This window comes from Fopius arisanus, unplaced genomic scaffold (genome assembly GCF_000806365.1).
Source record: "Fopius arisanus strain USDA-PBARC FA_bdor unplaced genomic scaffold, ASM80636v1 scaffold00056, whole genome shotgun sequence".
Classification (NCBI taxonomy): Eukaryota; Metazoa; Arthropoda; class Insecta; order Hymenoptera; family Braconidae; genus Fopius; species Fopius arisanus.
The window spans coordinates 357,153-382,339 of record NW_011887795.1 but is presented as its reverse complement, the minus strand read 5'-3'; the positions used below and the strand labels follow the sequence as shown (position 1 = coordinate 382,339).

At 35.0% G+C, this 25,187-nt stretch overlaps 2 protein-coding genes and 2 long non-coding RNA genes across 13 annotated transcripts in view; 2 read left to right on the top strand and 2 right to left on the bottom strand.

Annotated features, from left to right (window-relative positions):
• Positions 1-15,823, bottom strand: part of shi (dynamin-1 shibire) — a 17,739-nt gene extending 1,916 nt beyond the window's left edge. For 2 of the 10 annotated variants that reach the window (XR_892321.1, XM_011307820.1), the window contains exons 1-17: positions 15,370-15,823; positions 14,328-14,401; positions 13,452-13,805; positions 13,151-13,343; positions 12,672-12,881; positions 11,741-11,940; positions 11,517-11,662; positions 11,273-11,430; positions 10,155-10,181; positions 8,702-8,873; positions 8,308-8,553; positions 8,085-8,099; positions 7,476-7,682; positions 6,934-7,109; positions 6,664-6,669; positions 6,011-6,199; positions 4,140-4,232 (exon numbers count right to left, since the gene is read on the bottom strand). Coding sequence is in view for 9 of the 10 variants with exons in the window: in XM_011307820.1 (XP_011306122.1) it covers positions 4,140-4,232; positions 6,011-6,199; positions 6,664-6,669; positions 6,934-7,109; positions 7,476-7,682; positions 8,085-8,099; positions 8,308-8,553; positions 8,702-8,873; positions 10,155-10,181; positions 11,273-11,430; positions 11,517-11,662; positions 11,741-11,940; positions 12,672-12,881; positions 13,151-13,343; positions 13,452-13,805; positions 14,328-14,401; positions 15,370-15,533 (2,630 nt within the window). In the remaining variant the exon portion in view is untranslated. The other 8 variants (XM_011307821.1, XM_011307828.1, XM_011307827.1 and 5 more) reach the window with 8 other exon arrangements.
• Positions 10,625-12,789, top strand: LOC105268338 (uncharacterized). Its single transcript, XR_892320.1, has 4 exons — positions 10,625-10,985; positions 11,079-11,137; positions 12,363-12,394; positions 12,700-12,789. It is a non-coding gene; the product is annotated as an uncharacterized lncRNA (long non-coding RNA).
• A 790-nt stretch (positions 15,824-16,613) lies between the features above and the next one.
• On the bottom strand, positions 16,614-20,945 carry PpV (Protein phosphatase V). The gene is made up of 4 exons (XM_011307818.1): positions 20,870-20,945; positions 20,597-20,692; positions 19,800-20,355; positions 16,614-19,566 (listed from the first exon to the last, which is right to left on the bottom strand). The coding sequence occupies exons 1-4, from the start codon at positions 20,936-20,938 to the stop codon at positions 19,376-19,378; spliced, it is 912 nt and encodes a 303-aa protein (XP_011306120.1). The 5' UTR covers positions 20,939-20,945; the 3' UTR covers positions 16,614-19,375.
• Positions 20,946-22,233: 1,288 nt separating this feature from the next.
• LOC105268331 (uncharacterized) overlaps positions 22,234-25,187 on the top strand; it is a 79,488-nt gene continuing 76,534 nt past the window's right edge. Inside the window, exon 1 of the long non-coding RNA XR_892318.1 lies at positions 22,234-23,354. This is a non-coding gene — a long non-coding RNA (uncharacterized lncRNA). The remainder of the gene's footprint in view (positions 23,355-25,187) is intronic.

Genomic DNA, 25,187 nt, shown 5'->3' with positions numbered 1-25,187 from the left:
TCTTCTTCACAAATTCACGTGATTGATTGAAAAATTCGATGCAATGATGTAGTGCACACAAAAACAACTGAGAAAATCGACGAAATCATGCAGAAAGCAAAGCAAAAGGTGAGAAAATGAGAGAAATGAGGGAAATGATTAATTAATTAATGATTGGAATGGGACACGAACACATGGAGTTAATTAATAAATAATCGAACGTCTGAGCTCACATCTCTCACGTCTGTTCACCACTGGAGACCAGAAATGCGTGACTGTACGTTCACCAGTGTATTTTTCCATTTTTTTTTTTAATTCTTTAGATAATTTTTCATCGTTTGTTCTTCTCTTATCGAATAATCTATAACATATTACTTGCTATATACACATTTATATTGCTTTAAACAGTGTGTACCCTTACGCAGCAAAGGCATGCTTGTTCTGTGTCGAGTAACAATAATTTAGAAAATTAATTAATCATTAATTTTTATTTGAAAAGAAAAACACTTCTCATTTTTCACCTTCTCTTTCATTATTAATTATCTCGATAATGACGAGATTTAGTGGGAGAGGTCATGGAACATTTTTTCCTCGAAATTCGATTTCCTGCGAATTTGGTCTTTTCACATTTTACGCTAAATCCGGTTGTTAGCGAGATAATTAATATAAAAGATGGGTGCAAACCCAAAAATGGAGGGGAAAAAGTTTTTGGTTGTTATTGGTAATTAATTAATTGATTGTTGGTAATGGGGGTGGAATAAAAATAGTTGGGGTAGAGTTTGAGTTACTCAGCACAGAAATTCACCTCACAAAATAATTATCCTCGGTATCAATGATTATTGAAAGGTGATTTCATCGTATTCTCTCTCGTACTCGTTTAAATACTGAACTTTACAATCAAAATTACACTTATTCACGTGATGCACGAAGTAAGCGTTTATAATTGTCTTATTTATACATAAAATGTAAGGCTGCAGATGGAAGCATGTATAACGTGTCCACCGAGTAAAGTTCGTCTTGAATGATCTCTCAATTTATCAATTTACCTCATCTGATATTTACTAATTCCCTCGACTTCTCTACTCGACGAATTCAGCGATTGGCTTTCCTTTTAATTTAATTATCTTATTGATATCAACGAACAAAACTCGATTTTACAAATACAAAATTTCTGGCGATCGATTGGAAATCGAAGAAAAATTAATAATTAAACAATAACAATTCTGCTGAAGCCGAAAAATTAAAAATTCATATCAAATTAGTCTCTCCTTCTAAATTGAAAATATAGAGATAAAGAAGAGTGAATTTTCATTTGTGGAAACGATAAAATGGAATTATGTAGAAAATTTCCAATTAATCCCAGAAAATCCAAATTCCCACCCCAATAATCAACTCTTCGTGCAATCCTAATAATGATAATCAGTTATCTCAAATAACCATTACACTACACTTTACACTCGACGACTACAATAAATCTTCAATAATTAATATTTTATTCCTCCCATCTCCCTCGTCCGACGAAAATCCCAGAAATGATCGTTAACAATGCATCAACGTGATAATTAATCCAATGCAACCTGTTAAGTCGTCTTATTTTAATCCTCACAATGTTCACAAAAGCGGGCATAACACGTTGGGAATCAGCATCGAGTGCTCGACGATAAAAAGCCCTACAATATCTCAATATTTCAATCTCAATAAGTGAAAATGCTCAGACAATTGGAAAATATAGGGATTACCCCAAAGTGGTCGTAAAATTGGTTAATTGACTCGTCAATGTCAACAAAGAAGCGTCCAATCAGCTTTAGTCAATATCATTAGCAAATTGTCATCAACAATGCAATCAATATTCAATTAAGCAACTCCTAATCACCATAAAATCCACCTCGAGATTTTTCTCGATTTTCACGCTCAATATCTCGGAAATTAATGGGTTTAGAAGGAAGTGTTGAGGAAACTTTTTGTAGAATGTTTAATTTTCAAGAAAAAAGGTGGTATGCATTTTCATCGTAAAGTCGTTTGTTTATGAGGTAATTAACGAAGTGTCTGGGGAAACGAAATGTGAGAGGTGAAATAATTTTTGTTGGATCGTTTGGTATTTTATGGTGATCAGGGGATAATTATTAAATTGTTAATTGAAAAAATCAATCAGTGATTCGAGACTCGTCCTCTCAGCCCTTCGTTGTTCACATCTATTCAGATATTAATGAATCGTTTAAATTCTTTATTCAAATGTTCTATTCATTTTTCAAAGAGACTCTTCTACACAAAAACTTCACTAATTGATATGCGCGTGTTTTCATCAATCATCCTGATGATTGCCATCAGATGCTCGAACATGACAAATTCTTCTCTTTACTCTTCTACAATTTTTACGCTGAATAAACAATCGAATTAATTAAATTATTCAATCAGCAGCGAAGAAGAAGATTCGATGGAATCCATTTCACCTGAGATATCGGTGAATATCTCGAAATCTGAGCGATATAGCAAAAATTTTTGTAGAATATTTAATGCAGATCAGATTGCGATCTACAAAAAACATTCACTAAAGATTTTTCTATCTCTCTTAGATTCGGAGATATCCCTCGAAAACTAGAGTCAAAATTTGAGTCTTCGCTGCTGAAACAAAATCTTCGATTCGATCTCGATAATCTCTTCTAGTTTATTTGTTTTTATCTTGAAGTTTGGGTTTTAAATAAACAATTGTCATGGCCTACCGAACTTGGGGGTTATCCTACAAGCCCTAGATTCTCGTCTCGTTAATTAATGCAATTTGCAACAACAATTGATATATTTTTAACACAGATCCTTTAATCTCTCGTTTTCTCGTTTTTTTTTGTTGATTTTCATCTTCTACTTTTGACTTTTATCGAGTCCCACGACTCAATTAATGCATTCTATGACTTCACCATTTTTAATTGTTTACTGTACATAACATTACAATAATCCACTTGTGGTTTTTATTAATTTACTTGTTATTTTCCTTTTTCCTCGGGGATTTCTCGGGGTTTTCTTTTCTCTCATACGAATAATCGGAATAATTATTTACATTCTGGGGTGGGTAGGGGATCATTAGGCCTGGATAATTGTTTATTAATTATGGGAAGTAAATTTCACGTATTTGGTGAATTCAAATAAATAAACGAGATTTGAATTTTCAGTGGATTCTACTCGCATCATTCCGATTATCAGTAATTTTACAATGATTTGAGTAGTTTTTCTTTTTCACTAACAGCATGACACTTCAATGATTTTTTCCGAGTTGAAACATTAGTTTATTGCTCGCACGTGGAGTTATTCTGCTATTTGTTTAAAGGAGAGATTATTAGAATTTTTTTATTCAATGGATTATTTGTAATCTACAACGAAAAATATTTTCACTTGAAGACTTAACTGGTTGTTTAATAGTATTATTATCTGGGATTGGAAATTTATTTGTAGAACTAATTATTGAGCGAAAATGAAGAACAAATTTTAATTAATCCCAATATTTAAAACTCAATAATCTCCCCTAGATTTTCTGTCATGCAGTGGATTATTTCTCTAGATTCGTCAGTGCAGACAGAATTCTCTTCTAATTACTCTGGTAGACTTTTCAAGGTTTCTCATAATCCTTAATTGATCGGAAAATAAATAATAAACGAACTAATTACCAGCAGCTGACAAATGCATTAAAACCTGAATTCAAAACAGCCGAATATCCCGCGAAAAATCAAGTTCACAAAAAAAATGCCTGAGACATTAATTGCAGAGAATTAAATTCCCCACCAAAAACGTCTGATGATATTTTCCGGAAAATCCCCTCATTCCCGAGATATTCCCAGAAAACGCGGGTAACCCTCTGAAAATTGGACATTCCTTAAAAAAAAAACTACAAATAGACCGAGAGTTCATGCAGGAAAAAAAAAAATAATAGAGATTAGATCTGAGAGAATAAAAAAGTAGAAAAAACCTGCAAAACGATTCCCAAAAAAATGTAAAATCCCTTGAACAGTCTACCATCTACAGATTATAATCTAGAGTTACAACGAGATATCGATCTCTCGGCACACGAAAGCTACAGCAAGATCGATTAATTAATCAACGACTTAAATCATGTCATTAGAATAATCAGCTTCTTTTCAGTTATTAATAATTAATATCGTTTATTTATTTACTTGATCCTGAATGCATCCATGAGCTCGTTGACTGCGGCATTAGCAGCTGCTTGTGTTGCTGCTTGGGTCACTCTCTGTTGTATACCCCCTCGACTAAACACAACCACGTAACAAATTTTGAGGTCTTGCTCAAATTTATACTCTCAAAAATCTATTCAATTAAAAACAGAGTCAACATGACGCCCACTGACAGCCAGGAATTACCGATTTGTCATCTTCAAATCGTTTTAATTCTAGATCTCATCACTCCTTTCACGACTGATCATCAACTTGTTTTGTTTATTTATAATATTACTCATATATTAGTTTGTATTATTTTATTTTATTCACTTGCAATCACTTTACTTAATTCCCAGATGTTCTCTGATTTTAGATTAAATTCTTGTGGAATTCTCTGGGATTTTTAAATTGACGTGTGATTTTCAAGAATTTGTTTATTCATTGTTGGCTTTAGGTTGAATTATTAATTACTTCGATTAATTAATTGATTGATCCCTGGCTGCCTGGTGAACGCAGTGTCATCAGTAGATTCTTGAATAATTGATTTTAGATCGATAATGAATCCCCGGAATTTTTTTTTTCCTTTTTTTTAAATAGTTAAAATTTATTTTTGGTGCTCATGAGCTACTGCAGGCACCGACATTCCATCGTGACTCGATAATAATTTATTTTCATCATTATCTTAACGTTTGGTATCAGGATTTAATTATTTCGAAGCGTAAGAACGTGTCATGCTGTTAGTAAATTACAATCTCATTCATTACAATTTCATCGATCACCCAATAATTGTTTAACAGTACAATAGGCTCAGGGAGACAGCAGTATCGAAAGCATAGATTTGTTAATAGAAAAATAAATGAAATTTCTGAGATTTTTCAATGGTTTTTCACTAATTAACTTTGATTAATTGAAATATCTCTGCATTAATTCAGTAGAGAGGATAAACAAAAAGCGAAATAAAGCAGAATCGACAGATTATTAATTAATTTCATGAGATTAATTAATGCGATTGTTCGGTAGGACCCTCTAACCCTCTGGTTTAATGAAAAATATGGAAAATCAGTTATTCTGGTAATTTTAACAACAATAAAAGAACGATTGGATAAAAAAATCTAGAAGACAATTGAAATGAATAGAAAAACGGACAAATGATTTGGGAATTCTGATTATGAATATCTAGAATTTATCGAAGGAGGGAAAAGCGAACAATTACAATTGTTTATTCGTAAACTCTTCAAATAATCTTTTTTTCGCTAGTTACAGACTAAAACGTTGACTAGATTAATGCAACAGGTTAATGTATACTGATTAGTAGAGAAAGGACGTGTTAGTGCGGAGACTTATTGTCGGCGCCTGCAATAGAAAGTGAAGTTAGCCACCCACAAGCCAATTATCACGCAATTAACACATCTCCAGGGCTCAAAGGAAAAAAGAGTCTCACAATCATGGGAATATCACCGAAAATAATGAATTCCGGGAAAAATGCCAGAGGAATTTTTTTTTGAGAATAGAATTCCCTACAAAAAATTCCTCAGATATTTTTCTCTAGGATTATTCATTACAGAGATAATAATAGTCTAATAATTGAATAAGTGCCAAAATATTTTAAATCTCTTTTTTTCCCTCTGTCACACTGAATGAAAAATCTAGTTATCACGAGAAACGGAGGGAAACCCCAAAGCACAGTGCTGGAATGATAACAGATCACAAAAAAACTGGGAAGAATTCCCTCGTATTTTCCTCAGAAAAGAGAGAAAATCTTGTGAAAATGAAGAGATTTTGGGAGTTATTCCACAAGAAAAATGTTTTCTTCACTTTCACGGTTAAAGTACCACAGGAAAAATTGAAGTGAGAATTTAATTAGTACTTACGATGGAATGAGGGGAGGTGGAAGGCCAGGGGTTCCACGTGCTGATGGTGGAGCACCAGGTCCAGGTCGGTTTGGAATAGCTGGAGCTGGTCTGCCACCAGCTGGTACTGGAGGTGGTGCACGACCACCTGTGGGCACCGGTGGCTGTTGCACTCCTCTCCTTGGTCCACCAGGTGACGGTGGAGACAGTCTAAAACACCAGAATCCATCGATCAATCCCCAAAAATCATTTCAATTCAATTTCAATTAGTTCTCAATCCATTAAAGCTTCTTCTGGTGCTTTTAAGCTTTCCGGTAGTTCTCGTGGGTTTAACTAAGAAGCTGCAGGGGAGCAGACGAGGTTCATTGGTGTTAATCAAAAATTTTTTCCTAATTCTAAAGGATTTTCAATTAATTATTCACTCAATTAAGGCTTTACCTTGGAAATGCGGGGATTTGGGAGAAAATGTCATATAACTTTTCTCTGGGGAATCTCGTAGGCTACAAAAAAGGTAGGGAGACATTTTTCAGTATCACTACTCGTTTACGAGATAATCATGGTTTACTGACGACTCGAATAGAATTAGTGGCAATTTTTGATTAATTCATTATTGCTTGGTATTACAGACTATGGGAGGTTTTTTTTAACAAAAAAAAATCGATGAAACATCTTACCCATAACTGTGGCAATTGATGTTCGATAGTATTCAGCAATGACACGTAATAAAACAGCACGGAAGAGTAAATAAATTGTTGGATAAGAAAATATTGATTATTTATTATATTTTGTCATTGAATTTCTAAATGAGTGATAATTTCCCATTGAAAATTCTCTGGGGATAATCAATGCATGAATTACATGGAGTGACAGAAATTTTCGAGGGAGAAGAGAATTTAATGACAAAATAATTCATTTTCCATCAATTAAAATGGGTTTATACACACCTGGGGTTTTCACCCGACGCGAGCCAGTCATTTTTGACTGGTGGTGGCACTGGAGTGCTCACTGTAGCCATCGAGACATCTCCAATAATTCGGAGAGCCTCTTTGCATGCATGATACATTCGCAGCATCTCTTCGCGTTTCTGGGCTTCCTCTGGTGACTCTTCCATCATCGAGGACTGAAAAAAATCATTAACAATAGCTTAAACCCAAGGAATAAATTTCTTCACCGATCCACACGCAACTAATCACTACAATCAGTATTAAATAATTTTTTTGTTGATTCAATTTTTCCCACTCTTAAATCGGGATTATATCTCGGTAAAAAATGAGTCTAGAGAAAAAAGTTGTAATACATTTTTGTTGAGAATTTAATTACCGACAAAAAAGAACTTATGAAATTTTGCTCTAAAACTTGACATTGTCGAGATAATCCCCATTTACTGGAATGATAAAATCAGAGTTTTTGGATTCAATGGAAAATTATTGTAAATGTTGTAAAAAATGTGAAAAAATTATTGAATAATGGAGGAAATTGGTCTTACTTGGTCCCCACTGGCATAGAGATGTGCCAACAGCTCTCCATTGATAAACTCCTTGGCGTTATTGATGATAAGATGCATAATAGTCTTTGGAACAAGATCTCTGGTTGTTTTCGTAACAATTTTCATGTACGAGTCAACCAAATTCCTGATGGTCTCCACCTGTCGCTCCAGCTGTGGATCCATGGAGGATTGACCCTCAGATCCCCCCTAGGATTACCACAAAAAAATTCTTACTCAAATCCCAACAATAAATTCCACTCTATTTAATTAAAAATGCAAAAACAATTTGTTCGTGTTAACAATTCTGGATTAAAAAAATGTATAAAATCCTTGTGTCATGGGCGTGCGTGTTTCTTCTTGCTAAATTAATTCTTGTGAGTGTTTTTTCTACTTTTCTCAAGCTACAAACCTCGTATCCTTCCTTCAGGTTCATTTATCAAAGAAAAAACAGAGGAAAATTTGGTGAATATCTGGGAAAATTATTAATCTCATTCTAAACAAATAAAATAATTCACTTAACCAGTGAATTCATCATTCATTTATAAATAAAATTGTTAGTTCAACTAAAATTCACGCTGTTAGGAAGAATTCACACGCCTGACAACTCACCCCGAGTTTTTCATCCTAAAATGTGGGGAAATAAAAACGAAATATTGAATCGAAAATACTGAGAAAAAATCTATAAATAATTTAATCACCGGTGATAGACAGAGAAAAATGAAATCCATGAAACCAAAGGGCAAAATATCAATTCAACGAATACGAATGCTTGATGGAAATTCCTGGGATTGTAAAAATGGCTTCAATAATTTAGTGATAAATTTTTGTTTACCTCGCCTTCTCCGTTGGCTTGCTCTGTAGATTTCTCTGGGTAAACACCAGCCCTGAGGAATGACGCCTTCCAGGAGTCGACGTCGTCCTGAGTCTCGCAGCTCAGCTCGAGTTGTTTATAATCTTTGTAAACATTTCTCCCTTCAGGATTGAAAAGGGCAAAGAGATGGCGACGAGACATGAAGCCCTGCTCCAGGTCCCGAAGCTTAAGTCCATCCAGTGGTAGCATATATTTCTTCTCTCGTTCCTGCAATCAATAAAAATGCAATCGATTATTAAATAGTTCAATTCCTCCTGATGAATTGGCCACAGTAGTAATTTTTTTTTCTGCTAATGAGGGGTTTGAAGAAGAAAAAAAGAATTTTAGGATTGAGTGGATTTAGGAAATAATTTACCTCTTCATCCTTGAACCAGGAGATGCTCTCTGATGTCAGGACAAACCAGTAATCCCTGGAGCCTCCCTTCATGATTCCAAGATTGTGAATGCACATGTATCCCTTCCTGATCACCTGATTACCCAGGGTATGTCTTCCAGCCTTGACAGCATTCTCCGATGACTGCTGAGCACTGAAACACAAACAATTTCATCACTTCAATCACTAAAATACAGTCTAAATACCCTAATAAATAAAATAGAGCCTTCACAATGCATACAACCTATCGTCGATGATAAAAAAATGTTTATTAAAAAATCTTCACCAACAATTAAATGCAGAAGAAGCAAACAAATGCCCTAGGCAACAGTGGCTAAGTCAGTTCTACGCAATACGCAATAATCAGCATCTTTTCTCCTTTTTAGTTATGAAAGAAAAATAATTTTGTTAAGTTTAATTCTTTTTTTTTTTTATTGAATTCATTTGTAATGATTTTAATGATTTATATTCGATGTACGTGAGGCTTGATGATAATGATGCGATTTTATTGGATGAAAGTAGCATATAATAGCATACAAAAGAATAAGTAGAAAATTAAGTATTTTATGATGCAAGAGAAAGATAAATTAATGTAGAAATTAAAAGGAATAATGTAGGAATATTAATTTTGCAATCAATTCAATCGAAAAGACAAGTGGTTTAGATTTTTCTTCAAGGATTCCATCAAAAGTTGGGGGGATCGGACTTGAGAGTGGCTCTGAGGGTATGTAATTACGATCCATTTTACCCCGTAATTAATTTCTTAATTAGTACCTTCTTTCACTGCCTCGCTACAGATTTTCATTTGGGAATATCTCTGGAGATTGTGAATTCCGGAGAAAATGGTGTAAGCCTTTTTTGTTGGAAATTTCATGCTCTACATGAAAGTCTGATAATGTTTTGTCGTGACGTCACTCGTTAATGAGATAATGACGTAAGTAACTAGCACTGTTACACTTGACTCGTGTCATAATTGAAGAAAAGATGAAGTGGTAATGTAAATGCTCAATTATCCCGAAAACTAGTGAATTTCTTAGAAAATGTTGTACTACCTTTTTTGCAGATTATGAAATTCTCAACAAAATATGTTTATAACTTTTTTCTCTAAATCCACTCGTTCCCCAGATAAAGGCCAGAATAGTTTGGTTCTGAAAAAAAAATTTGGAATGGTCCACCATTTCTTCTGGCGTGATATTTTCCTCCCTCCCGGGGCAAAATCGATCATCAGATGATCTCCCGCCGTAGGAATACCTCCCCCGAATACCACTCTCACGGTAACCCCCCCAATCCCCCCCCTCAATCTCAAAAAAGCCTAAAAAATCTAAATAAACACTCAACTTCTCCTAAATTCCATCACAAAATATCTCAAAAAACGAAATAATTAATTCATTTATTAAATAAACGAACTCGTGGTGATGTTCATTGATGTTCTTACCTTGAATTATAGATACTGGCCGCCGCGCTGCCGATATAATTACATAAATAAATGTTTATATTTGGTGAAATATAACAGTTTGTTTTGAAAAAAAAAATGAAAAGTCAAGAAGATTTAAGTAAGATCTTCCTCAAATTTTAATAAAAAAGAAAATTGAATTCGGGTGAGAGGCAGAAAGCGTTGGAAAGTGATGAACCAATAATTCAATGAATTAGACAAATAAACAGTGTACGATAAATTATTAAATTGCGGGTTAATGATTAATCTAATTATGAGGAGCTCCTTGAATGATACAAAGATGTAATTAATGATAGTCTCATCAATTGATAGAGTTCTATTCAGTCGTCAAGTCTTATTGGAAAGTCTTCAACTACTGAGGATGCCAAATACATTTTTTTTTCGTATTTTTACTCTCTCATTCGTATTGTTTTTTTTTAACCTCTTCTCTCTGTGCAAATTAACTATTAGCTGTGGGTTCAGTGAAGCAATTACTCAAGCGTGTGCTGTAGAATAATTAAGAGTGCGACATTTTGCGGTCTTTCGAGCGGAGAAAAAATTATTTCCCTTCATCGATTTTAATTGACAAAAAATCCATCGATCTCTGGTGCAAGAGATTAAGAAGCTCTTACATTTTTGCAATTATCTCGGTCATGCGTGATTTTGGGAGGAAATGCCAAGTGATGTTTTTTCCAGAGAAAGTAATTCTCGATAAAAAAAGTCTTATGACTTATTTTCGTAGAGTGTATGTAGGTGAGCATTTCGGCGATTGAAAAGTGCAATAATTTTTTCTCAGTCGAGGGGAGAATATGATGCTTAATCCAACTCTAATTGGTAATAAAATTGTTTTAATTGTGCAAATTACTAAATGCCATTCAAAATAAAGGTACAGAGTGCATCTATAATAAAGTGATTGACATTTAACAGGCTCCGAAGGTGATAAATAACCGGAAGAATTTAAATAGCCAGTACAGAAATAATTCAAGGTGGTTTTAATACTCTGCACAATAGCATAGTTTTGCCTAACTACCTCGTGTTTTTATTTATTTAATCCTTTTTTAATGAACAAACAAAAAAATATTCAAGTGAATTTTAATCGTAAATTATGGATATTTGCTTACTTGGCAAAACCAATGAAGTCCTCATGATTGGTGTTCATGTAGGCAAGCTCGCAATCCACTAGGAGAATCAATTGCTCTTTACATAATTGCTCACGTTGGCGTATGTAGGTGGTTATTATCCGCTCGGTTTCTTCCCTTAATCGAGGGTAACGTGACATCTGGAATGATAAAAAAAAATTCAAGGATATTTATTCCCATTCAATTTATTGACAATTAATTAATGAAAATTTGGAAAATTACTGACTCGATCGGTGCAAATGCGCACGACATTGCTGAGTTCCTGGACTACGAGATCTGTGCACTTGAGACTGGGTTCCTTTAGTCTGTTTATTTGTTTTTTGACAATTGCCTCGAATGCCATGTCAGGAGTGAAAAGTCCCACTCTAATACCTGGAATAAAAATATTAAAAATCCATTGAAAATTGGTGAAAAAATATTGAGAGTAGGTGGAGAATATTTTCTAAGTACCATGAATGTTTCTGATGGCAAATGCAATTTCTTTTCGCAATTCCTTCTCGTCAAACTCCATTTTGACAATTTCAAAAGGAAATCTCTCGTGGAACAATCGATTTATCTTAGCACCACCACTCAGCTCGTTGGTATTGATCTGGGCTGAACCAGAGCCTTCGATAGTCCTCTCGAAGTCGGACTGAAGCTGTTGAATCATCCTGAAGACAATAATAATAAAATTTTATCAGAATGCATCCTAAGAGTCCACCATACAAAACACGTCACCATTTCTTTAACTCATTCCATCCATATCTCGTTAAATACTGGATGTAGAAAAAAAAGTCACATGACTTTATTTCTGGAGAATGGAATTCTCTACAAAAAATCTCTATGACGTTTTAGTCTCAACCCCTTTGTTCGTCAGATATTGATGAATAATTAATTTTGTACTCGTCTCCTTTCAATTCACTGATGATTTTATTGTTGTTAAGAACATTCTACTCATTAAATTCACTGGATAATGTCATTAGAACATTCTAATTAAAAAAATGTCGTATGCTCAAAGAGTAAAAACAAAATTAGAATTTCGCTCAATATTTAAGTGGTTGATTGTCATCATGATATAATCGATATTCGGCAGGTCGTTGGAGCTACTCTGGTCATGCGAATGAGGTGAGGAAAATCAATAAAGAAAGAAAAAGAGAGATATTAATTGGGAAAATTTCACGATTTGGGTCAAGAACAACCAATTAAATAAAATGCGTGAAGATTATTTCATTAATATCTCCCAAAATAATGAGTTTAGATAAAAACGCCAGAGAGATTTTTCGAAGGTAATTAAATTCTCTAAAGAAAAGTACAATTGAATTTTTGTTTAAATTTGATATTTACGGACGTATTGGGAGTTGGAGTATTTTTTCAATATTTATTGAACTGTTTATTCACTTACTGTAACATAGCTTTCGTCTTGATGGCAGGATCATCTGGCCTGAAGTGTTTGTACTGTTCGACATCCTTCTCGAGGGTCAGCTGTTGCTTCTGGAGGCGATCCCTCAGGGCTGGTAAGGTGTCCCTTATGTGATTCGTCAGCTGCTGATTGAGGACACGCTGTAAATACGGTGTGCCGAGCCTGTCAGCCAAGTGTCGATATGATGGATGGCTGAAAACAATAAAAAAAAAATATTAACAACATCCTAAGGGACTTAATTAATTAATTATGCCTCAAAACACTAAAATCCGAATTCTCCATTTGTCTATTCGTCCAATATTCCAGAGAACCATTGGTTCCACAGAAAAACACAGAGCAACTTTTTTCCTGCAAATTTCCAGAGCTACAAAAAATGTCTTTCGAGTTTTTTTCGGAAATCCTTCGTTTACGAGATAATCGTCATTTTAACGGGATGGTATGGTAATAAAATTATTATGCACCTGAGGAAGAACTTCCTCTCAGCTGCCAGGGCATTCTTGATATCCTTTCGTCCCTCAATGTCCTTCTGACTTCTATTAACGACTCCAATGTACCCACGACGCAGTGGCAACAATTTATTCTCCAAAATATCCCTCGCATCGGTTCCCTCGTCCATGAGATCCAGTTTAGTGATAACTCCGATGGTTCTGACACCTGAATCAACCCCCAGGGATAAAAAAATCATTTGAAGTCCAAAATAATTGATTAATTAATTAACTATAATAAAAAAACGAAGGAAAGGTGAAGAGGACTTGTCCTTACCCTCAGGATCCACCTCCTTGGCAAGTTTGAGTGCATCGCTATTAGCTAAATCAGTATTAGCAGGTGTGACAGCTAGAATGAGACAATTATCCTTTTTGATGAATTGAAATATCATTCCCTTGATCTGCGCTTCGATGTCCACTGGCTGGTCACCAATTGGCACCTTGGTGAGACCAGGCAAGTCAATCAGGGTCAGGTTCAGAACATTTGGTGAGTATACTCTCAGGTTTATGGGGATGTTTGATATTCCTTTGTTGCTTCCTGTTATTCTGTCGGTTTCTGCCTCAATCTCTCGGCGAACTTCGTCAAAGTCCACAAATTTTTTCCCTTTGCAGTGAAGAAACTCAGCATGCTCTGTTGAAGAATTGAATTCCACGATTGAATGGGAGGAAAACTATTTTTTTATTCAGTGAAAATTGTTTTTTTCATCACCAGACAGCAATTTTTGTGAAGAAATCTTTAATTCTCTGGGAAATTTCAAGGAAACATTTGAATTTTCATTCTGGTTTTGGGGGTCAATGCTCGAGAAGTCTTTCGAGGTGTTATCACTGTTATCAGGGAGCTTATCAGAAGCTATTGTGTGACAGGATGTGAGCGAATGCCAGAGGAACAGTGATATAATTTATTTCTCCTGGAGTGAATGAAGTATTTTGTTATTCTGGATTTATCGGGAAAAGGAGTTGGTCCAGAGGAAAATAGGAGAAGACTTTTCCGAAGAAAATTTAGTCCTCCACAAAATAGGTCTAGTGAAGTTTTGTCGCAGAGTCACTGGTTATCGAGATATTCGTGTGGATAGAGAGGTGTGACATTTTTATTTGAGAATTGAAAAATAAATTCAATTAATTTCATTTTGATCTTCATTTTAAATGCGCTCACCAGTCATACTATTGATGAGTTGAAGAATGAGTGGCCTCCTGGTGACGATGCCTGATCCTCTCGGCAGGAAATCCCTGAAAGATGCCAAAAAATAAAGAATGCAAACCTGCAAATTCCCATAATCAAGTAAATAACCGAAGTTGACGTGGGGTCAAGAAGTTTAATTGAATGGTACGTGGGAGATGGGGCACGAGGGGTCACTCCTGGTGTCACGAACGAAACAATTGATCAATGAGACGTCTCCCCAGAATTAACCAAATTACCTAAAAAGTCACTTCGAGGCAAATTTCAAGTTCCTGACGAAATAAATTCCCAAATATCCAGGCACCTAATGATCTGAGCGAAAAATGTCATAAAAAATTATACTTGGGGAATCTCATTCTCTAAAAAAAATTCTACTGACATTTTCTCCTAAATCCAATGGAAACCGAGATAAATCCCGAATTAACCTCGAAAAAATTGAAAACTCCAAAAATCCCCACCCATTCGTTCTCCCTCCCTCATTTAATTGCTCACCCCCATAAATTATTGATCCTCATCCCTGAAAATCAATCCCCTCAACCCTCCACCCCCACCAGCCACAAGAAATCCTGATAATCTCCAACAAAAATTCTCAATCATAAACTCTTATCAATTCCCTGTCATCGACATAAAATCAAGATCATTTGACAGGCCACGAGTGGGCGCCCTGACGTCATCAAAATCCTGACAGTCGTATCATTGTATTCTGTAGCAAAAAGATAAGAAAAACCCCCCAACCCACAAATTTATTTAAAAACCTAAAGAAAAAAAGGGGCCATATCCAAATAAAAACTCCTAAATCTACCAAAATGAATAGAACTCCTGAACCAGATGAACAAAATTCGACCCCCAAAGCCCCCCATCCCCCAGGGGCCCCGCCACACCTCAAAAAATGAAAAAAATACCGAAAAGGGCCCGAAAACCCTGAAACCCTCAAAAAAAAAAGCTCGACAATACGAAAAAAATTAGGGAAACGACGCATAAAAGGCGGAAAATCATCTGAAGCATAAAAGTGACTCACTTTCCAACGAAATTCTCCAATACCGAACTTTTCCCCGCACTTTGTCCTCCGACAACAGCAATTTGGGGTAAATCCAGTTGCATTGACACCCCGAGCTGAGTAAATGCATCCTGAAGTTTATTAACAATTGGAATCAATTGCTCCATTCCCGTATTGCCAGCCATTTTTCGTCAAATCGTTGGAGGCACTCTCCACTCGATGGGAAATGAACAAAAAAAAAAACAACAAAACAAAAACAAAATGAACGGTTAAAAGGTGAGTGGAGCCGCTAAATCACTCGGCCCAGGGCCCACGCACTTTGTTAAACCCCCGAATTCAGATATTATTTTAACGTTTTGAATTTTAATTGTCGATTTATTGATGTGTCGATGTGAGAGGCTCTGTTTCACCGCACAAACTGCCAGTGAGGATCGCCCACCTCTTCTCAATTTTTTTTTTCACTTTTTCTTGCCGTTTTTCGTCCACCGCGCAACGCCGTGAGGAAACAAAATGGTGGATTATGGTGGACGCGCACGAACGATAATCGAGAATTCGGTGATTATTTCGATATTTTAGTTGATTAAATAATTTTTGAGGGATAGATTTGATTGTTGGGGGATGGTGGGTGGTTCTGGGTTGTTTTTTGAATTTATTCGGGGGTGAATTTTGGGGGGGTGGGTTGTGATCGATAATTTGGGCTTGCGCAGAAGGCAGTGCATGACCTGTGACCTAGTTTTTGACAGTTGTTGGCCTGTCTGGGGTGGATAAAATCCATATCTGTTGGGGTTGTTTTGGGGGTTGGGTGGGTGAGGGGGTGGACAAGGGGTGGCGGTTTGAATGGGCGCGGGAAAAGGGATGAGTTCTCATGAGAATTCGCGGGGAATTTGAATGGGAAATTGGGGATGAGGGAGAAAATCTTCGATATTATCATTTAGGGGATGAATATTTTTGGAATTAATGATTTATTATTGATACATTCCAATTTTAGAGGGAAATTCAATCAATCAATTGAATCCATTCTTGTTTTTTTTAGAGAGTAGACATCGTGTTTTTGTTGTTTTTATTATTTTATTACAGACGTTAACATAACAAAGTTCTATACTTTCAAGGTACATGATGATCGTTACAATGATTCCGTCACTCTCCACTCATATCCTCAGTTTTACATCTGAATCTCCAAGAATTATGTGTCATGCTCATTCCCATTTACATTAAATCTTCCGAATAATTAAGTATTGCTGTCGTTAATCCCCGTGAATTTCATTAAATCATTGCAATGATGGATAATGATCTTCAGGGCTTGATTGCGACAAGATAAAAGCGATCACAGTGAGAGGCATTTGGAGGTGGGAGCAAACACTTCTACTAATTCTATTCGCGAAATTCCCATCTCGAGTTTATTCTCGTATTTAACTGAGAATTCTCACAGTTTTCTCGAGACATCTGTCAGTTTGACCCAAATCCACTATTACACGATATTATTTACAACTTCTGCAGGATATGTTGTTTAAACAATTGAATTTAGCAATGAAGTCTCAAAAATACATACGAAAATTCTGTTTCCCTCGGTTAATCTCGTTAACCAGTGGATCGATCGGAAAATGTCTGAGGACTTTTTTGTGGAGAATTTTATGGGCTACAAAAAAGGTGCCATTACTTTTATCAATTAATCCAGTTGTTTTCGAGATATATGTGGGATACGGTAAACAAGTTTGTCTTTCTTCTGAAAAAATTGATAACTTCTTCATTAACACGCTTGATTTAATTAAAAATAATAGTCGGTATGATATTTTGAGCGCCACAACATCAATTATAATTATCTTTTGGCTGATATCTCGTGATCCAGGCGTGGCTAATGAGATTTTAATACATTTTCCATGAAAAATCCTAGAAATTGAAATGTTTCTCGTATTTTTCATTTGTTTATTGTTCCATCCTTTTGCTTATAGACCGTATCTGTAGGCTCCTGAAGGCACTGCTCGAAGGATGACAATGATTAACAAAAAACTGAACCAACGTTGAATTTTTATCCATTTTATTAATTTCTATCTCTCAATTTTCTCGCGTTTTTCAACGAATCATTAATTATCTGGGGAGAATTTTCAATGATTCTGGTAAAAATCCGTTCCTATCACATTAATTAATACAGTAATTGACGAATAATAAATAATTTCAGCAGATGCCAATGCCACATTCGTTGGGTTTGATTTTAGTCAATAAATTCGGAATAATTCCCCTAATTTTAATTTCCGTCCACTTTCAGGAGTGAAAAAATTCATCTTCACATTAAAATTCACAACTTATCGCCATAAAATCTATTATCAAGGAGAATAATCTAAAGTGGGTGCAGAGAGGAGTGACAGATTGATAAAAAAATAAAACTAATAAATAGTTGATGATTCTTAGAGCAAAAATTACTGAGCAATTATAAGCAGGAGAGCTTGATCAAGGTGAGACTAACATGAGTTTTAATTAATGAGTTATTCAACAGAATTATTCAAAATTGATTTTTCATGATTGATTGCTGATAAATTCGAAGAAAACATTCACTGCACTAATATGTTTAGATAAAAATATTCATTTGCGCTCGTATAAGAAGGAGAAATTTGAATAATTTGGAATATTTAAAACTCATAGTAGTCCCTTCCTAAATAATCCAGTTGAACACGATTTTTAATGATTGTGTGATTGATTTTGGAAGTAAAATTGCTAACTAATATTCGTTGACTTCTAAAATACTAGAACGTTGATTCCTAGGAAGACCCAACGAAATGCAAAACCCTTTCTGTTATCCCTCGATAATCATCAGAAGAACATTGAGTTTGAGCTTTCGATGTTCTTGGAGTCTTACTCCTCGGAATGTCTCGATTATTTATCATTTTTAGGGCTTAGGAGAGGAGATTAACTATTTTGTTCGCAATATCCTGCGAATATCTCCTAAACTGGTGGGTTTACGAATAAATACCATGATACATTTTTGTAGCGTAGGAAATTACTTACAAATAATGTATCTTGACATTTTTCGAGAAAATACCTAATTATCGGGATAATTGATTAATTAGGCAAGTCCTTCAAGAACTAGTCGAATTTCATTTTTTTTCTGGTTGTCAATTTCGCAATGATCTCCGTAACGGTGAGGATTAGGGGAAAAACTGATAAGAAATTTTTTGCAGCCCTGGAAATTCTCTACAATAAGTTTCTTCAGCGTTTTCCCCTTGAGACACTTCCCGTCGAGATTTTCGGTGAATAAAAAGGGATTAAAGCGAAAACCCACCAGTTTGCTAAAGATATCTCCAGATCCCCTTATTTTGAAGTTATCTCGTGCTTATCACTTTGTTCCACCGGTTTTATTATAATCTTCATACCTTGTACTCTGGTTCAAACCTCTCCACTCCGATTAATTCAAAATCTTGTAAAAACTCCCGCGAAATCCCAGTACAATTCACAATTTTTTATGATTATAAAAAAAATTCACAATTAAATTCACTAACAACTGACGCAATCAATGAAAAAAGAATGCTACACAAAGAACTCATAACGATTGTATTTTCTCTCAAAAATTTAAAATTTTAATTAAGAATTCCTTAGAAAAATAAAATAATCCCCTCAATTTTAATCTCTGCAACTAAAATATTTTAAAAAAGTGATAATTGAAGTGAATTGTTAACACAATGTTCTCCCTGTTTTTGGTATTTTATGTTCCCTCACTTCACGTCAGTGTTTTTCAAATTGATTTCCAACTATTTTCCCTCACCATTCAGTTGTGAAATTTTCGGTGGATCAGTTTTTGGCGAATATCTCGTAATCTATTGGAGATTGAAAAATTTTTCTATCCACGTATTTTGTTGAGAAAATTGAGAGCTACAAAATAGTTTCAATAAAAATAAACCAGTCTCCAACGGCTTCCGAGGTATTCAACGAAAACTCAAACTGCACTGCCACTCGACTGCAGCCAACCAAAAATCCCCGCGTGAATTCAGTTGTACTTCCATTCTCTGCATTCAAAGAGACGATACAGTGTGTCTGATCACAAGAAATACGGGGTAATTGTTGACAATGGAATAACACGCTCGGTGTCTGGTACGGCTTGGAATAAAACTGTTGTTCTGTCGTCGACTGAGTTAAACTGTAGTATACTAGCTACATTACCACATCTGTAGCAGTAGTTTGGGGCTGACCACACGGTTACTAGTTTATCATCGAACATGTATCTATATCCTGTTGACAGAACAAATCAATCCATTTATTTCAACAACAAATACCCCATAATCTCTCAACTTCTACTAAAAAATCAGACAAAACGCCAAATTAATTCCCCAAAATCTTCAATCAAAAATCATTCAAGATGATCACCTTCATTTCCATGAACTCCATAATTCTGAAGATGACAATCATGAAATGATAAATACAAAATTTAAAATATGAAAAATGGAATGTTTCTATGATTTTACCTTCATGCACTAATTGATGAGCTCTACATATAAGTTTGAGGTCATTAATCTCCATGAATTTGTGTGTGACTTTTGCCCCGAATAGCCAGCCAGCACCCCTGGGACTGACAGACCAAGAGTCGACGTCCTCAGGATCAGACCAGAGTAAATCACAAAATGCACCCTTGTGTGGTATCTCCTGATTTCTCTCGATGGTTCTTATTTGGTCTAGGGTCCTTATCGCCGGGGATAGACCCCCATGGACGCACAGAACTTGTTCATCAATTAAGGCAGCTACTGTAAGTAAGTCAAACACCCTGCAGCAATATTTCCATGGGTTGGCATTGCCGTATTTTATCTCACACTCATCGTAAAATCCGTAGACTTGAGTTATCTGTCTCGACTCGTGATTACCCCGCAATAGTGTTATCCTGTCTGACCATTTTGCCTTGAGAGTTAACAAACGTGTAAATGTCTCTAAGCTATAGTACCCTCGATCCACGAAGTCACCCATAAATATGTAATTTGTGTCAGGCACGGGACCTCCATTGCGAAATAACTCTTCTAGATCGTAGAACTGTAAAAATAGAAAAATCATGAAATCTCCAGGGGGAATAGAAGGCAGTAAATTAGATAAACAATTATTTTTATCATAGAAACTGTAGATGAAAGTTGAGAGGAACGTTTGGAGGTTTTTAGCGGTTAGAGATGACTGAATTATCAATTATAGACCGGAAGTAGGCGTTGAAAGTGGTGATTAAGCGTAAAAACTTGGTGAAAACAAAAATGTCATTGAGGTTAAGTTTTCTCGCAATTACCTGTCCATGAATGTCCCCGCAGACAGTCACCGGGGTTGACACTGGTTGAATATTGGACTCCTCCAGCAGTAGATCCGATACAATGTCACAGAGTTTCTAATTAAGAAGTCAAAACCGTTATTAATAACTGCTCTCACCAAACAAATTGAGTTAACCAAATTCACCTCCTGGAAATGCCCATGAAAATCACCAAAAAATTGGGGGGATCCATGAGATTTCTATACAGTAGAGACTGAATTTAATCCTCAATTTATTGGAAAATATCTCGTTTACCTTGAGATCATTTTCTGGCAAGTATTTGCACTCTTTTGCAATCTCAATCCATTTGTCGATGTCTGACATTTTGGTACTTGCCTACTATGCGAATGTACATTTGGCGCCATCTGTTTCAAACCGGAAAAATTCACAACATTCGAGACAATTTTTAAAATTTTAAAAATCAATTTGCCCATTAAAAAACAGGTTTATTCATGTTTTATCAATAAACATGTTTTATTTATTCATATTCAATGTTTCTGTCTTTACAAAAATTTTTCAAAGCAACTATTCAAATTTTTTTTAAGAATTTCTTGTTTAGTGGTTTTTTCAACGAATTAAAAAATAAATAAAAGTAGACATAATAGTAATTAGCGTTCAATTCCGTGAAGTATAATGACAATTTATTAAAATCAATTCAAAACTGCCCGCGGATTTGCGACGGTGCTTAGTTATTGACGCATGCGCAAAATGGCGGAAGCGGGGCCTCTGGCGTTCGGGAAAAGAGACTCTAGACAAGATTGCTGGGATTTCCCGGTGTATTTGCCTTCAAATCACTGACAAATAATAATTAATAATTTTAATTGAATACCATATATTTAACGGATCAATCAAAATGGAATCATTTCCTAAAAATCCGGTTTTATCGTGGATTTAATCTCGACACCCACTTCCGGATTCCCTGACCACCGTATCCTTTCAACCGACTAAACAAATTATTAATTAAACCGATTTAATATTAATTAGTTAATAACCCATTAGTTCACACTTTGATTCACATAAATCCATTAAAGCAATTGGACAATTGATTCCATTTCTCCCAGTAATTACAGTCCGTAATTAGCAATGATCAGTTACTGGATTGTGCAACAATTTTTTGGGTGAGGTTGATCTATTGTTTTTCAATTGATTCTATTGGTGAGGGGGGGTATTTCCGGTTGGCGCCTTATTTTTTATTGCTGCGTTAAAAATTAGTGAATTTCAAGATGGCGGGGCGGGGGGGACGGTGCAAAAGACGCCAGTGAAGTTCGTCGGTGTTTTTCACGGGAAATAAACATAAATCAGTGACAACAAGTGATCAGTTAACATTTAAAACCACCCCCGAGTGTAATTAACAAAGAAAAGCCCCACAATTGTGCGATAAATTAGTTAATTATCGGTTTAATCCATTGTTCATACGGCGCCACACCGACGCCACATGATTGAAAAATGTTTTCTTCAGAGATTGGGCAATTCATGGGGTCAGTAACTGAAATCATTGAATATTAATGGATGTTTTCATTTTTTTCGTTAACGGGAAATGAGAGAGATGCCAGTATTTATCGTTTTCGTTTATTTATTCATTATTTCCGTCATATATATAATAATTCTATTTACTTCCTTATTTTTAATGTATAATAATATACTGTATTTTTGTTCATTATGTATAATATATTATCTGCATTTTATAATCCCTATTAAAGGCATCTCCAACCAGACTTCAAGATTTACGTGTATTTTTTTTTTCGTTTTTCTGGATTTTTTATCTTTATTTAAAATATTCTTATTTATTCCATAAAAATACGGGGGCGCTCTCTCATACTCACGCAACAGTTCGGCATTGCTCAGTTGTTCCGCTCTGCCTGGGGAAATTGTTTGAATAATTTATTATTGAAATTGAAGAAGAATTTGTCGGAGAAATTTGGTGAATTGAACAGTTTTTGGAATTATGCGATTATCTTGTCAACGAGAGGCTTCAGAGAAAAATTTCGTTAGACTTTTTCGTGGAGAATCAAATCTCCAAGAAACAAAATCTCCTGATATTTTCTCCGCAAATCAATCGTTAATGAGATAATTAGCTTTTTGTGTAAACATGGAATTATCGTGAATGAAATGGATTTTTTTTTCGTAATCGTGAAATTATCTCAGTAATAAATGGGCTTAGAGGAAAAAATTATAAAACCTTTTTTGTAGAGAACTGAAATTACTACAATAAATGTTTATAACATTTTCTCGTAACATCCTTTGTTCGTGGAAAAAAACATGTTTTCTTCAAGTTCAATAATTTTTCTCAACTGTGGGACGAATGAAATAGTGTCGGTAACTTGAAAAATCTCTTCCTCACTCATTTTTACCCTATGTACAGGCGATAGAAAGGAAACATTGCAAACGTACAAGCAGATGTGTCTGAAGACGAAAAAAAAAAATTCACTTCCATTATTTTCCTTAATACTGCTCACTGGGTTTCGATTAGTGAAAACTTTTTACATGATTTTTGCTAGTGTCACTCGGGTTTCATCGTACATATCCATTAGTATATAGAGTTTAAGAAGCTCTCAGAAGTCAGCCTTTTACTCGTTCTCCATTTAACTAGTATTCGTTAAATAACAAATTGAAAATAAAACGAAATGTCTTTTCTCTGGGTTTCAGGTGGTGACGAAATTATTTGGGCGCCTGGCAGAGCGGCTGATCATTCGTCAATGTAAGAATCAATTATAAAAAAGGAAATTCATCGTTTTCTCAGGTAAATTTTAAGGATTTAATACATTTTATAAACATAGATAAAAGTGGTAACTTCGATTCACACATTTTTCATTCTTGTGATTCAATGGAGAGAGATTTTTCTATAAAAATTGTCATTCACCTCAAGAAGAATTAGTGATAAAAGCAATTTGTCTCTGAAGATATTTCTAAAATTCAACATGAATTCCATTAGCTGATCGCCTCATTGATTTGTTTAATTAATAAATTATCTGGATAATGAATTATTCTGGAAAAACTTTCGTTTGACCAAATTATATTGATGACGATTAATGAAGTGGGTTTATTTCATTAATTTAATTGTTTAATCTGAAAAATATCTTCTCTTCATTAAATCACAAAGATCAAGGAAAAAAAATACATCCGCCTGTCGTTCCTGGGTCAACATTTATCTCTATTAAGTCCTCAGTGTGTCCCATAATATCTCAAAATATCAGTTTAATTCTTCCTAACGAATCATAAATCCGTCGTAAATCTTTTAAGAACCCTCGAAAGCATAAAAAAGACTAGTACTTTCCCATAAAAATCAATCAATCATTCGCAATGAGCAGTTCATTTGCAGAACATTCGTATTGATTTTAATTTATAAATTAAACAGCGAAAAGTATTAGAAAAATAACAATCTCTCGTGGGAATGATAAATCATTTAATCGGGAAAAATAATTGCACTCCAATTATTTAGGGCATGGAATATATGAAAAATTGAATAATTCTTGAGGTAATAATTCGTGTAATTGTTTTCTCGTGAAAGAAACGGTGAAAATCGGTATTTTTATTCCATGAAAATTTATTTAATAACTCGTATGCTCAACAAATGGACTCCCAGTATCAATTTTAATAACAGAATATCTAAATTTTCCGATTTGTACAGTATGTACAATGGTTTAACCCACAAACGAGAGGCATCATCACTCTGTCTCTCTCATTCACTTAATTGTTAAAGGGTTGGGCACGATAATACTCTCGGTAGTATAATGCCCTAAGTCTTGCTGATCCAACGCATAATTAGCCTTCTCTCATTATCGCGAAAAGGCTGCTGTACTCCCCAGACATCTTTGTACATATTTATAATTATAATTACACATTTCATTCGTGAAGACAGCCCACTGTTTTTTTTTATCTCAATTGATCAATTAATTAACAAAACTAGGAATTCATTCTGTTAGCATTCAGTGATTAATCATCGGAGTTGGATTGAAAGACGTATTTACAATCGATTATTGACAAACCAGTGGGAATAATCATTAGAGAAATTCGATAAATTAATTGATATTATTAGCTGCGGGGTTAACATAGGGTTTTTAATTATGTACAAATTTTTTATGGCGTCGTGGGTGACCCTCGAGTTACTTTCGACTTTTTTTCAGTCGATTTATTATCAATTTTTTTTATTTTTGGAGGGGAAACATTGAAATTACGTCAAGTTTGGGGTTTTTCGATTCGGTTTTTAGGGGATATGTTGGAATCAGGGGGAAATTAGGGGGGCATCGTGGGGAACTTTTTCCTGGGGAATTTGAAGGGCTATAAAAAAGTTCTGAGGATTTTTTTTGTATCTGCAATAGATTCCGGGGTTTTGCGAAAAGAATAGATGGAGGTGGCCTTTTTTTTTATTTTTTGCACTGATTTTTTGGTTTTGGAGGGGTTGGGAGTTGGAATAATTGTAAATTGGGGTGGAATGATTGATAAATATCTTGACTTTTAGATATCACGCGAGGGTACGACGATGATCTGGTAATACAGTAGCCCTTTGTCAAATAATTATCAAATAATGTACACAATTTGTTGGTTTCATTATTTTTATAGCGGCATAAAGTAG